This window comes from Poecilia reticulata, linkage group LG20 (assembly GCF_000633615.1).
Source record: "Poecilia reticulata strain Guanapo linkage group LG20, Guppy_female_1.0+MT, whole genome shotgun sequence".
In the NCBI taxonomy this organism is placed as follows: domain Eukaryota; kingdom Metazoa; phylum Chordata; class Actinopteri; order Cyprinodontiformes; family Poeciliidae; genus Poecilia; species Poecilia reticulata.
In genome coordinates this window covers 7845534-7859060 of record NC_024350.1, presented here as the reverse complement: position 1 = coordinate 7859060, position 13527 = coordinate 7845534, and the positions used below count along the sequence as shown (strand labels likewise).

General features: G+C 36.5%; 1 protein-coding gene across 7 annotated transcripts in view; it reads right to left on the bottom strand.

Annotated features, from left to right (window-relative positions):
- LOC103482413 (E3 ubiquitin-protein ligase HECW1) overlaps window positions 1-13527 on the bottom strand; it is a 128421-nt gene that overhangs the window by 20948 nt on the left and 93946 nt on the right. For all 7 annotated transcript variants that reach the window (XM_008438550.2, XM_008438556.2, XM_008438551.2 and 4 more), the window contains 8 exons: window positions 12644-12729; window positions 8603-8709; window positions 6887-7072; window positions 5461-5595; window positions 3865-3979; window positions 3063-3159; window positions 2533-2616; window positions 1852-1958 (listed from right to left, as the gene is read on the bottom strand). In XM_008438550.2, coding sequence (XP_008436772.1) covers window positions 1852-1958; window positions 2533-2616; window positions 3063-3159; window positions 3865-3979; window positions 5461-5595; window positions 6887-7072; window positions 8603-8709; window positions 12644-12729 — 917 coding nt within the window. The remainder of the gene's footprint in view (window positions 1-1851; window positions 1959-2532; window positions 2617-3062; window positions 3160-3864; window positions 3980-5460; window positions 5596-6886; window positions 7073-8602; window positions 8710-12643; window positions 12730-13527) is intronic.

Sequence of the window (13527 nt, the reverse complement as noted above, 5' to 3'; positions counted from 1 at the left end):
ATGACAGTCAAAAATTGTTGGTATATTACCGTTTTGTACCGTAAATTTACTGACTTTTTTTGCAGTTTCGACTTACGTTAGTTTCATGTAATTTCTACGGTAATGAAATGTTTTTGGATATGACGGTCAAAAACTGTTGCTATTTTACTGGGTTTTTTTTACCGTAAATTTACTGATTTTTTTCTTTTTGCAGTTTCTACTTACGGTAGTTCCATGTAATTTCTATGGTAATGACATGTTTTTGGATATGATAGTCAAAAACTGTTGGTATTTTATCGTTTTTTACCGTAAATTTACTGACTTTTTTTTACAGTGTGACTACTGTGCTTTATTGATAACCTGAAGAAATAATTTCCCAGAAGCTCTAAATAACCAAACTCCATCATGCATCAGAGAGCTGATTGGTCCATATGTTCCTAACAGCTTTTTGCTCTCATACTGCAGGTTTACTGCTGGTTCCCAGAGCTTCTAAAAGTAGAATGGTAGGCAGATCCTTCAGTTATCAGGCTCCTCTCCTGTGGAATTAGATCCCAGTTTGAGGTTGCAAGCTCAACAACGAGCACAATCATCCCTTTACTGGCACAGGGATGGGAAACAGCCTCCACAAGCCGCTAAGATAGACCATGTTATACCAGAATCGGGCCTAACCGGTTATCTAGGAGAACACAACTCAAATGAAAGACAACACTTTAGAATCTCTTGGATAACAGTCAGTATTGTGAATATGTATTTTCAGTCATTTGTCTTTCAGGTCCCATATGAAGCTTTTACCTCTTGTTATCCTACTGATTAATGGTTTGCTAAAAATCCACATTTGTTCAGTCCTAATCCTTTGAGTTAATTTTTGCATTTTCAATGAGGAAATACTCTTAATTCCAACATGAGTGTTTTAGAAATAAAATAAAACTACTCATAACATCAGGCTAAATACAAATCAGTAGGGACTAACGATAATCACAGATGCATAGGTTCAATAGGCTTGAATCTTTTTGTAAAGTTAAGGCCATGAGGTGGCAGTGCAAATATTTCAGGATTTGTTTGTCTCTTTCGCTGAGTCAGTAATCTTGTGTTGTGAGGCTGTCACTTTAAAATCAGACAGAAAAATATCTTTGCTGTCTTCTGTTGATCTGTGTTGAAAACTATGTGGGCAAAGTCACCAAAATATAAATAAACGTGTGTTTGGTGGTTGAATCCCAACTATATCCAGATGCTTAATTTATCAAAACTCAAGTCTTCATATACTGGAATTGCCCATTTTATGCAAATTTCTTAATCCATCCAGGAACTTCAAACATTTTTGTCCCCAAATCTAAACTCTCGTGATGCACTTTCTGTCTGTCTTCTCTCTGTGCCTCTGAATGAAAGAATCATTCAATATTGTTCAGTAGACCTGTTGCAGAGTCACCCAGTCTTCCTGTTCACCCAGGAAGACTGGGTGAACAGTCTTCCTGATTGAGACTGTTCACCCAGTCTCAATCAGGAAAACTAATTTTGGTTTTCCCTTTCAAGAAAAGGGGGAAAAAATCTTCAACATTGGGTTCAAAGAGTCAGTTTAGCATGAAAGACTTTTCCCCTGCCAATTGGCTCAATAGTTTGACATCAAAGCCTACATTCATCTTGCACTGGTGTGTGCTGACAGCTTTTCCACTTTATGTTTTTTCCAAAGACAATAGAACAGCAAAGAAAGAAGAACAATTATAAACTAAAGTTTGATGCTGTGACCCAATTTCCTTTTTTAGAATCTCCCATCAGTATATACACGTGCTGGATATGACAGTCAAAAATTGTTGGTGCGCACACTGAAAGAAAGCCCTGTAGTCAGAATGATACATGAACACATAAAAAACCAACCAGGAGAGCTCTGTGGGGAGGAAGCAGGCGAACAGCGAGGGGAGAAGCTGAACCCAGGGTGGACGGGGTGAGGCGGAATGTAAGACATGATTTCCTCTTCATACAAGCTGCAAAGACAAGGGAGAAGCAGATACTTTATTACAAAAAGTCAGAACATAATGTTGTGTGGACATGGGTCAAGTTGATAAAAGGTAGCATTCCAGGTTTATTATCACATCATGTCTGATGCAGGTTTTGCTCTAAAATTGTGATTGGCCTTAATAAAACCAGGAACAAGTCTGCCTGTGGGTGTTTTGAGTTATTTATGAATTCATAAAGTGCATATTCTAAGGTTTCTAATGATGTCAAACACATATAAATAAAAAAAATTCTAAGATCCAACTTGGGAGTCAAGTTGTGCTTAGTTCCAGAGAAACACTTCTGAATAGAAAAATACTTTGGGAAAGGTTTGAGCTCCTGATTCTGAGAGAGCACTTTAACCTCCTCCGGTTCTAACTTGCATGTGCAGTTCACAAAGGGCGATAAAAACATGGCTGAGCAAGACCAGTATGACAAGTTCATTTAGAAATGAGGGCAGTTTTAAAAACTCTATTGCAACACTGGATGAACATACTGGTTCAATTCTGTGAACAGATGATGACTTGTAACAGCTCTGCAAATGTGACCTTCATGAAGTTTTACCTTAGCAGGATTACAAGGTCTGCATCACATGACAGCTTCTCCACACCCTGAGTACCTTCTGTCCGAATGTAGTGCACCTTTTCTCTACATCAAAAAGACATAATAAAAAAAACAAAAACATTATTTATACAATACAGTAGTTCAATTTCATTTATGAAATAGATATTAACTAACATATATTTGGGATACTTCTTCTGCTTAACTACAAAAGACTTTGATAACGTTCAGTTACCATGCATCCTTTCATTGGCGCTATTGACATAAGAACAACATGGGATTTTAGGACAGAGTGGTCTTAACATCAACAGAATATGAGTTCATCAAATCTGTGAGTTAAGGGATTTGCCCAACTGCACATATTGTAGCTAAAATCTGTGTAAAAAGGTGATGTTGGAGCTAAAAGATTTTTTCTTCACTTCTAGCAACCAAATTTAAACAAATGTAAAATACTTAGATTTTATACAACAGAAACAACTCACATTTTTCTGGCCATACTTTGCAGATGTAGTTTCCTTTTTGTCTATGCTTACCTTAATGCGTGGTTTCTGCTTAGACTGGGCTGGCGCTCCTGCAGCATGTCAAATATGTTTGGCTGTCGCAGGAATGCCACTATTTTCTCATTGTAAGCTATAACAAATGCACACAGCAATTTAAAACTGCTAATTGGTATACATTGCAGTTAAAAATGTTCACATAGGTTATTTTAAGAAATATTTTGAAAATACACATCAGTCATTAATCAGGACAGGAGTGAAATTGAAGCAAATATGGTTGATCACATTCAATGCATAAACTAACAAGTCAGACTGATTCTATTTTTGCAAAGAACTATGTCTTTAAATAGATAAAATCATAATTTCAAAACCATTAAGTTATCTTCTGAAATATGATCATCTGAAACATTTAAGGGTGGAAAAAAGCTAATCCAGAAGAATTTCTACAGACTATGATACAGAACTGCATGTACAGTGGGGGAAACAGATTTAGTCAGCCACTGTTTGTGCAAGTTCTCCTATTTAGAAATATGAAAGAGGTCTGTAATTTTCATCATAGGTATACTTCAACTATGAAAATTCAGGAAATCACACTGTAGGATTTTTAAAGAATTTATTTGTAAATTGTTGTGAAAAATAAGCATTTGGTCATCCACAAATAAGCAAGACTTCTGTCTCTCAAAGACCTCTTATTTTCTCCACTCATTACCTGTGTCAATGGCAGCTGTTTGACCTTGTTGTCGAGGTGGCTGGCTAAAACTGGCTAAATACTTTTTTGCCCCACTGTATCATATTCTGTGATTCCATGACAAGGACAAGATGCTATATCAGCACTTACAGAGAGCAGTCAGCTGCTTTGGGTCAGTTTGATGGTGACTGCGTATGGCTGCTACCAGGCTGTTACTGGGCCGTCCCATCAGAGACGCCCCTCGACTCCTGGACACTTCAGAGGCCTGAGTACAAACCAAGACAGGAGACACTGTTCACTGATCGGTGGTCACAGCTGGAGAGTCACTTCAACAGCCTCATAGTCACATTTTTCTTATATTTGTTGGACCAAAAATAGTTTTAGGAATTGAACACATCTAGCTACATCCTATTCAACTGTATGTAAATTTGTGAATTCAATATATTCTAATCATCCAACTCAATTTGTAAATTTTTTTAAACAAATGTATTAAGTATGTTTAAAATAACAGATTTAAGGCAGTGACTTGACATTAGAGTCACATTCACACACCAATATCCATATCGGCAGGAGGAAGCTGGAATTGAACCTACAACCTTCACAAGACGACTACTCTACCCACAGAACCACAGTCGCTACTGGGGAATCTGTCCCTGGTAAGCTTGAGTCATGGTCAGACGTGGGATACAAATATTGAACTTAATTATTTCAAGTAAAGTCAAAGCAAAAAGGTCCTTTAAGGAAAAGATTTGTAGCTTTTAAATTAGAGTATATTTAGAGGGCACTGTAAAAACAGTTTTCCAAAATATTTAGTTTGGAACTACTTAAAAGTTTGAGTTGACTTTCTGTAGAATTAAGACAAAGAGATTTTAAATGTTTATTAGAAGAAAATAAATGATTTGAGTAAGAGTGACTTAAATCTGTTATCTTAAACATACTTAATAAATGTGTTAAATAAAATTAACAAATTGAGTTGGATGATTAGAATATATTGAATTGGTTAAACTTAAATTAAGTTGGATAAACTTAATAAATTAAGTTGGATAAACTTAATAAATTAAGTTGGATAAACTTAATTAAATTGCTTGTTACCTATGAAAGCAATTCATTTAAGTTGATTCAACTATTTAGTGTAAGTTTTGAGTTAAAAGAACACAAAAAAGTAAGTTGGCATAGCAAAAGCAAAAGAATTAAGTTAAATTAATGTAAATAAGTCCATAAAATGAATTTAAGCCCAAAAAACACTTTTTAGAGTGTGTAGTCTGACAGAGCACAGAGATGGACTTCCTACTGATCTAACCTGATCATTCCTCTTAGCTGTAGATAAGCTGCTCCTCCAATGTATACACCCAGCTGGGAGGTTCCTTCCTGCTTCAAACACTCTAGTATTATCAAAGTCCTCAAGAAATGATCATGGGGTCTCTGATGACCCCATGACGCAGTCATCTAACCCCATTATGGGGTTAGATGACTGCTGGCCTGTCACCACACGACTGGGTCAGGACATCTTTTTGCTGAACCATCTGAAGGACATGAGAGCAGCAAGGCATGTGGAGTCTGTCTCTAGGTGACCATTACAGATTGGTTGCTTGTGTAAACCTAATTTAGCGAAGTAAACTCAAAACTTGCACTTTTCATTGGTTTATGCAGACAGAGGAGGAGCTACAGTTCTACTTTGAATAACACAGTTTCTCCTGGGGAAGGTGCTGAGATTCACAGACAGATAGATGTGTGTTGACTGTGTACCTCTCCAGCGCTGTAACTACGGAGTCTCTGCAGGTGCTGTTTGTGGGCAAGATGGCCTGGCAGTCGACCATTCTGCAGTGGGATCCGAGGGTCAATGAAGGTTGTGGCTCGGCTGTTGTGATCCACAAAGAAAGACTAGAGAAATAAAAGGCAGAAATCTTTCAAGTAAAACTGTTCCTAGATGATGCGCAAGGTTACAAACGAAGCAAAGCTGGACCAGACTAGTTTTGATTGGGATATGACACTTTAAAACAAAGTTGGTTGTATTGCTTTATGTTATTGACCAGATATATATTTCAGGCCACCGAAAAGCTGCAGATGTATAATATTCAATACACATTTTAACATTGAAGTCACAATTCTATTTTTTAGCAGCTGGTTTAGCTTCACTAAGACAATTTAAAAATTAATGCATGTCATGCATAATTTATTCAAATTATAGTTCATATAAACAATCAAAATTTCTAGTTTAAAAACATGAAGATGATCCATCCATCCATCCATCCATCCATCCATCCATCCATCCATCCATCCATCCATCCATCCATCCATCCATCCATCCATCCATCCATCCATCCATCNCATCCATCCATCCATCCATCCATCCATCCATCCATCCATCCATCCATCCATCCATCCATCCATCCATCCATCCATCCATCCATCCATCCATCCATTTTCTTCTGCTTATTCATGTTCGGGTCGCAGAGGTAGCGGCCTCAGTAGGAAGTCAGAGACTCTCTCCTCAGCCACTTGGGCCAGCTCCTCCTCCTGGGTCTTCCTCTGGCCTCCTCCCAGTGGGACGTGCCTGGAACATCTGACCACAGAGGCATCCAGGAGGCCCGACCCAAATTCCTCAGCTTCCTCAGTGGATGCAGAGTAATTGATATGCTGTTGAGATTGAGGAGGTCTTTGAAGTATTCTGCCCACCAACCCATTACACCCCGAGTCAAGGTCAGCAGCTTCTGCCGCTTCCACCTTGCGGCCACAGCTCTGATAAGCTGCCTCAATAATGAAGGCGCACGACATAGAGATACACAACCATGCACACACACATGCACACATACACACACTCTGTGGGAGGAAGCCGGTGTACACAAACAGAACATCCTCAGGGAGAACATACAAAAGCTATGCAAAACGACTCAGGCTGGGATTCAAACCTTCATGCTGCAAGGCAACAGTCCTACCAACTGCACCACTGTACTACCCATTGAACATACTTTTTGTAATCCATTAATAATTAATAACAAAGGAGGCAATTACTGTTTCCCATAGTGTACGAAAAGCTTTTTCCCTTAATAAATGAAATCAATACAAAACAGTGCTTTACATTTGGGCTATGTTTGTTGGATGTTAAAATGTAAACACATTAAAGTGTGACAGTAAGGCAAAAATGGAAGAAATCTGAGAGGGAGTAGTCTACCTTTCCTTGTGGGTCAGTCTTGATTTCCCAGCCTCTTGGCAGCTCCAGCTGTGTGTCTGCAAACTTGTTAAGGAAAACCACCAGGTCCCTGTTATGCTGATAGCGCTCAAAGTTTCTGGCATCACGACGCACCTTCAGGATCATGTGCTTCACACAGCTGCTGCTGGTGAACATACGGTAAGCAGCCTGTGGAAGAAACCAGTAAGAAGTACTAAAAAAGTGACTGTAAGGAAAGTTATATGTTTCCTGTTTTATAATTAGTTGTGTGATCACTACCTGTGATGGATAGTTTTTTGCTTTGTAAAATCAGATGCAGAAATGCAAAAAGAATCAATGGTGGTCACTGACACCAAGTTATTAGTTAGTTATTGTAACCTTAAGGGCCCCGCCATATGGCGCACTTCAGTCCGCTGAGCGGATGTCCGCCAGACATGTCCGTGCAAGGATAAAATTTTATGAGAGCGTACGCGTACTCGGTGTTGCACATTAACTAGCCGGTGGAAACAGTGTTCACATCCAACTGATTTTCATGTGACACCGGGCTGATAAGGTTGAGAATAAGGGTTATATGAGTTCATATATTGTTTCAAAGTTGACATCAACATGATAAAAGTGAACATAAAGTTGACACGGGACGTGATAGACACGTAAGAAAAAATGCTTAACAGAGACAGGCTTTATATATTCACGCAAATATTGACATGGTGAAATATGCAGAATTATAAGAACAAACTAGAAAATTACTGAAGAAATTTAACCGGGGCCTGCCAAAGTATGCCCGTCGGTTTGGACCCAGCGCTCTGATGCTAAAAATTAGCATCAGTGGTAAAGAAAGCTGCAATGTACTCGACAGCATGTAGAGAGTCTCATGGAATAGCATGGATTTATGCCATTCTGTATGTTAAAATTAGTGTATAAGCTAAAATTAGCCAAAATGCTAATGTGAGTCTAAATGCTAGCAGTAGCATGTGGAGCATCACTAGCATGTTGTTTTAATTTGACTTGCTCCATTCAATATACTAAACATGTCTAATTAATAGCTAACTTTAGGAAAAAGGGTCATGCTAATGCACTGCCTTGCATAGCAAGTGGGGGGCAGTGAAATGCTAATGTTTGTGCTAATGTTAATGTCAAATGTCAAACAATAACTGCATAACTCATTTGTTTCTTGCATACTTGCCAATTACTCATTAAGATTTATACATTAAAAAAACACGAGGAGAGGAAACAGACTTCTTGTGTAAACAGACTTCAAAAAAGAGCATAAATATAAATGTCTACTTAAGGAATTCTAAACGGAGGATAACCAAAACACAGATATCAAACTTTATTCAACTGAATGTTTCAAATAGCCAGATACACCACTGTTAGAGAACTATGCTAAATTTCCCCCCTTTAAAGGATCAATAAAGTATTATTATTACTAATCTGGTCTTAATGATCATCTTCTGCTTGTGGAGCAAAATTACCTCAAGATGAAAGTTACTTAAAGAAAACTAATCCAAAGACAAAAAAGTGTGAAGTTACTGATGGAATATTTTTACCTGCTCAGCTTTAACTATTCCTAAGGTGCTTTGGCTTTTGTTTTGTTAAGTTTTCTCCAAACATGATGTTGTGAATTATGGCTGAACATCTCTGTTGATGAGTTCAAAGATGGTGTTCATTTCATTTCCACAAAAAGCTGTGTGCGTGTGTGCTCTTGTAAGAAGCACTCACATAGTTGCTGTGCAACACAGTGAAAAATTCAGGGTGTGAGATGAACTTGACAGCCGGTGACTGAAGGAGATATGTGATCTTCTGATGATTGACCGGGGAGGAAGGGACTGCAAACAAAAAGAGAACCATTATTCTTCAGTAATGATCACGAATAATGGCTGCACTGTGTTTGGTACATGTTGCTGGTTAGCATCAAGCAAACCAAAATAATCATAACCCCTAAAGGTCTGGGGCCTCATGCATAAAGCGTGCGTGCACACAAAAAATATGCGGCGCCATATTTTAGGCACAAGTTGGCATGTATAAAAATTAACTTTGCGTCAAAGTGTGCGTATGTTTACGCACACTTTGCTCTCCTCCTTGGTGTGAAAATGTGCGGCAGCCACGCAAACTTTTTCTGTGAATATCAAACTACAAAGCGTCAAAATTCACTTAAATACACTGAAATCTGACGACATTCAGTGTTTTTTTAGACCAAGAAGTATCAAACCCGATGTTTTTTTTAATGATTTTATTTTTTATTGCTTAAAAGTAAACGATGAAACTGAACCACATTTATCCCCAGACAATAAAGCAACACAAATACAAAATAAATAAAATAAAAATAAATGGATGTGAAAACTTCACTTGAATGTAAATAGTACTTTTCCTCATTTTTTGTCTCATAAAGATGAAACGTTTCCGTCTGTGCGCCGAAGCGCATAAAATGCATCTATGGGGTAATTTTATTCTCACAAAAAAAAAAAGAAAAAACAACAGGATCGGATCAGCAGATTAACTCCAAACAGGTTTGATTATTTTTAAGGTGTGTAGACAATCCCGTATGTACGTAGCTGCGCAAAAATGTGCTGCATTGTGGAGCGTTTTGGCTCTGGACAACATAGCCAATGGAAGGATTCAGAGGGAGCGTTTGTACAGAGATCACATTTATCTTCTGTTGATGATGGTTTATTAGTTTTTAGATTAATCCAGACTGATCACCCTGGATCTATGAGCAAAACTTAAAGAAGGAGCCGTGCAGTGCCGGTCTTGTGAGAAATTCTGTTCCCCTGTGAAAATCTGTTCCCCCTGTGTCGGGAGCGCGCATTGCAGCCAGACAAGTGGATCCGGCAGATCTGACCATTTTCACAGCGCTTCTGATCTATTTTTCGGTAAAAACTACGGCAGCTATCAAAATAAAAATACATACATAAATAAACGAGGTCTTGTGTGGAGGTCTTTTTACGCTGATTTGTGTTATTTTAAACGCGAAGTTAATCGATCTTTTTTTCAGCTTTTGTCTCGTAAGCCTGACAAATAAAAGTCAATCAACAAACACAGGTTTCCAACACGTTGTGTGCATGTATAATTTTTCATTTCAAAAATAAAGACTTCCTGAAAAGATCAGAGTGTAAACATTTTGGTAAATCCCGTTCTAATGTAAAATATGACATTACTGGATTAAGGAAATGTCTAGTATGCTATCACACATATTTTTTGAGAATTTGGAAACAGGTGCTTTTAATTTCCCAAAGTTATTGGAGGAGAAGAGGAGAGAATGGATATTTCAACTGCCTGAAATAATGTGTTCGCCCTCTATACAATGGAAACAAATTAATTTACCCGCAAAGTCTTTTACCGTGTTGATTCCTCTTATTATCAACAATAATTCCTGTGATTTTCATAACATTTCCTCTTTTTTTGACAAAGTTAGGATGGGGGAAAAAAATATTTTAAGCGCCTGATAAAATCTGTTCCCCGTCTCTAAAATGGAAACACGTTAATTGACCTGGACAGTCTTTTACTGTGTTAATTCCTCTTATCATCAACAATAATTTCTGTGATTTTCATAACATTTGCTCTTTTTTGGACAAAGTTAGGATGGGGGAACAAATTATTTTAAGCGCCTGATAAAATCTGTTCCCCGTCTCCAAAATGGAAACACGTTAATTGACCTGCAAAGTCTTTTACTGTGTTCATTCCTCTTATGATCAACAAGAAATCCTGTGATTTTCATAACATTTCCTCTTTTATTGACAAAGTTAGGGTGGGGGAACAAAATATTTTAAGTGCCTGATAAAATCAGTTCCCCGCCCCCCCTTACAATGGAAACAAATTAATTTACCTGGAAAGTCTTTTACTGTGTTCATTCCTCTTATCATCAACAATAATTTCTGTGATTTTTATAACATTTGCTCTTTTTTTGACAAAGTTAGGATGGGGGAACAAAATATTTTAGGCGCCTAATAAAATCTGTTACCCCTCTCTGAAATGGAAACAAATTAATTTACCTGCAAAGTCCTTTACTGTGTTTATTCCTTTTATCATCAACAATAATTCCTGTGATTTTCATAACATTTGCTCTTTTTTTGCCAAAGTTGGGATGGGTGAACAAAATATTTTAAGCGCCTGATAAAATATGTATGCCCCCTCCCCCTTAAAATGGAAACAAATCAATTTACCTGCAAAGTCTTTTACTGTGTTAATCCCCCTCATCTTCAACAAGAAATCCTGTGATTTTCATAACATTTGCTCTTTTTTTGAGTTAGGATGGGGGAACAAAATATTTTAACTCTTTCAGCCACCTGAAATAATATGTTCCCCCTGCATAAAATGGACATGTATAGTGAATTATTTTCTTTGTTACTTAAAATTTGAATCATTAAATGAAGCTGTTATTTCAGTTTGCAGAGGTTGTGGATTTTCCTATTTCCATCGCGGCGTCTACAGCATGAGGTTGGACATTGCTGTGAGACTTATTTTTAACAGTGGTGATTATAACATTAATATTCTTATTTTGAGTGTTAATGAAAATTTTTATCATGACTATAATTTGTATGTTTTGATAAAAAAAAAATGTACTTAGCCAAAACTTAATACATCAACATGTGAAAACAGTTATTTAACAAAATTGTTTGTCTATAACTTAATAATTTCATTTCCTGTAGTTATTAAAAGTAGATGCTGTTGAGGGTCAAGAAAACCCCCAACATCCTGCATATGTACATTATTAGAAAAAATAAAAAATGCGACACACCACATTTAATTTCCCATTGGGATTAATAAAGTGGTTTTAAATTAGAATTGAATTTGAAAAAGACTGCATGGAACAAGTGTGAATGGTAATCTCATCTTTATTGAAGTCTGACAAATCACATAAAGGTTTCACAAATCCCAAACATGGATTAAAATATTCTGCTATTAGTTGAGAATAATTTAGTCTACCTTTGAAGAGTCTAGGTGTTGGAGTTTTGGAGTTGGAGCAGCTCTCATGTGACACAGATCCAAAAAACATCTGAAATGAACCTTTATTGAAGTTTCAATTATTGTACTTATTAAGTTATAGACAAACAATTTTGTTAAATAACTGTTTTCACATGTTGTTGTATTAAGTTTTGGCTAAGTACATTTGACATGAAATCATTACTGATATAAATTTGTTATAAAAGTATTACTGATTGCACTTTAAAAATTAATTAACTTTATGTTATTAAAGCTAAAGTTTAAACAGTAATGATTTCTTGGTTAATGTCAAGTTGTCATAACAAAGACATTTTCAATAATGTCAACTTCGTATTAATAGTCTCATAATTTACCGAATGACACTTTATGACAACAGTCAAAAATATTCATGAAGGCTTATTCATGTTCATGACATGTGTTATGTCATGTTTATTAACGTGTCATGACAGTCTTATTCAGCCCCCTTCAAATAAAGTGTTACCGCGCATTCTTTTACGCATGAGACCCCTGCTGATATAGAAGCCAAAACTGACAGTTATAATTTTTCAAGACAACTTTCCTTTAGTAACACCTTACTTCTGCTGTGCTAGAACTCAACAGCAAACATTAAACACAATTAATTTTAAGTTAGTAAAAGCACTAAATGTTGCTTTGGTTTCAACTTCCAATAGGCCAAGTAATCTTCATGTCTATCAGAGTTAGTTAATTTTGAATGAGTTTTTTCATTCAAAATTAACTAATTTTGAATGAAACTTTACATTTCAAAGGGTTTCGTCAAGCAGTTAAACTACTGGTGAAACAGGTTTGTGAAATAGGTACCTGTCTGAGCAGGCTCCGATTCACCGTCTGAACTCCGACTCCCACTATCCTCCTCTGTGGCCATGGTCCTCTGGATGTTCTGGTATCTATAAGAGAATCATAACTTCATGTCAAAAGCAGAAAGAATGAAATGTGCGCTGCATATCAAGAAGTGGTGAATTACAGGACCAGGTGGGTGTTTTGGGCAGTTCACCTAAAATAAGAAACACCAGAAGCTAAGTGGTAGCCTCTCAGATATAGCAAATCTCACACAACAAACTGCTGTGAAAAAAGCTTCACGATTATGAAGAGAACACAGCAGGTGGCAGAGCCATCTCCTGAAGACAATTCAACTAAGGATTTGCTTCTTAAGTACAAGTCAATGTTTCTGTATAAACGATTACTTCGTTGATTAAACAATTTTATTCAAAAAACGATTGTGATTTTTTTTGTGATCAAAAATGATATTAAAATAATATAGCAAGAGAAAAATCCAATCAGGTAAAATTTCAGGTGGGACAAGTTGAAAATAATAGACAAAAAGACTTTATTGTTCACAGATAATTCTGGCACAAAACTGACCTGTTGTGAAGAAGGGTGAAAATGAGGCCACTTTTTTTCCCCAAATATTTTTATTAGAATTTTATGTATGGAAGTAATTATGTGCCATCAGAATTTGAATAAAAAATGCATCTGAAATTTGAATGTTGTATATTTGTTCTTACTTTTTCAATTTAAAAATTAATTCAGAATATATTTTTGACCTAAAAAAAATTTCAGTGTCATTATTTGTACATGTATGCAAATTTCATTTGTTAAAAAAAATTCACATTCCTATTTCAGAGATCAAATTTTCAATATATATATTTTTTCAGTGTTAAAAAAATTCAACATATAAAAAAATT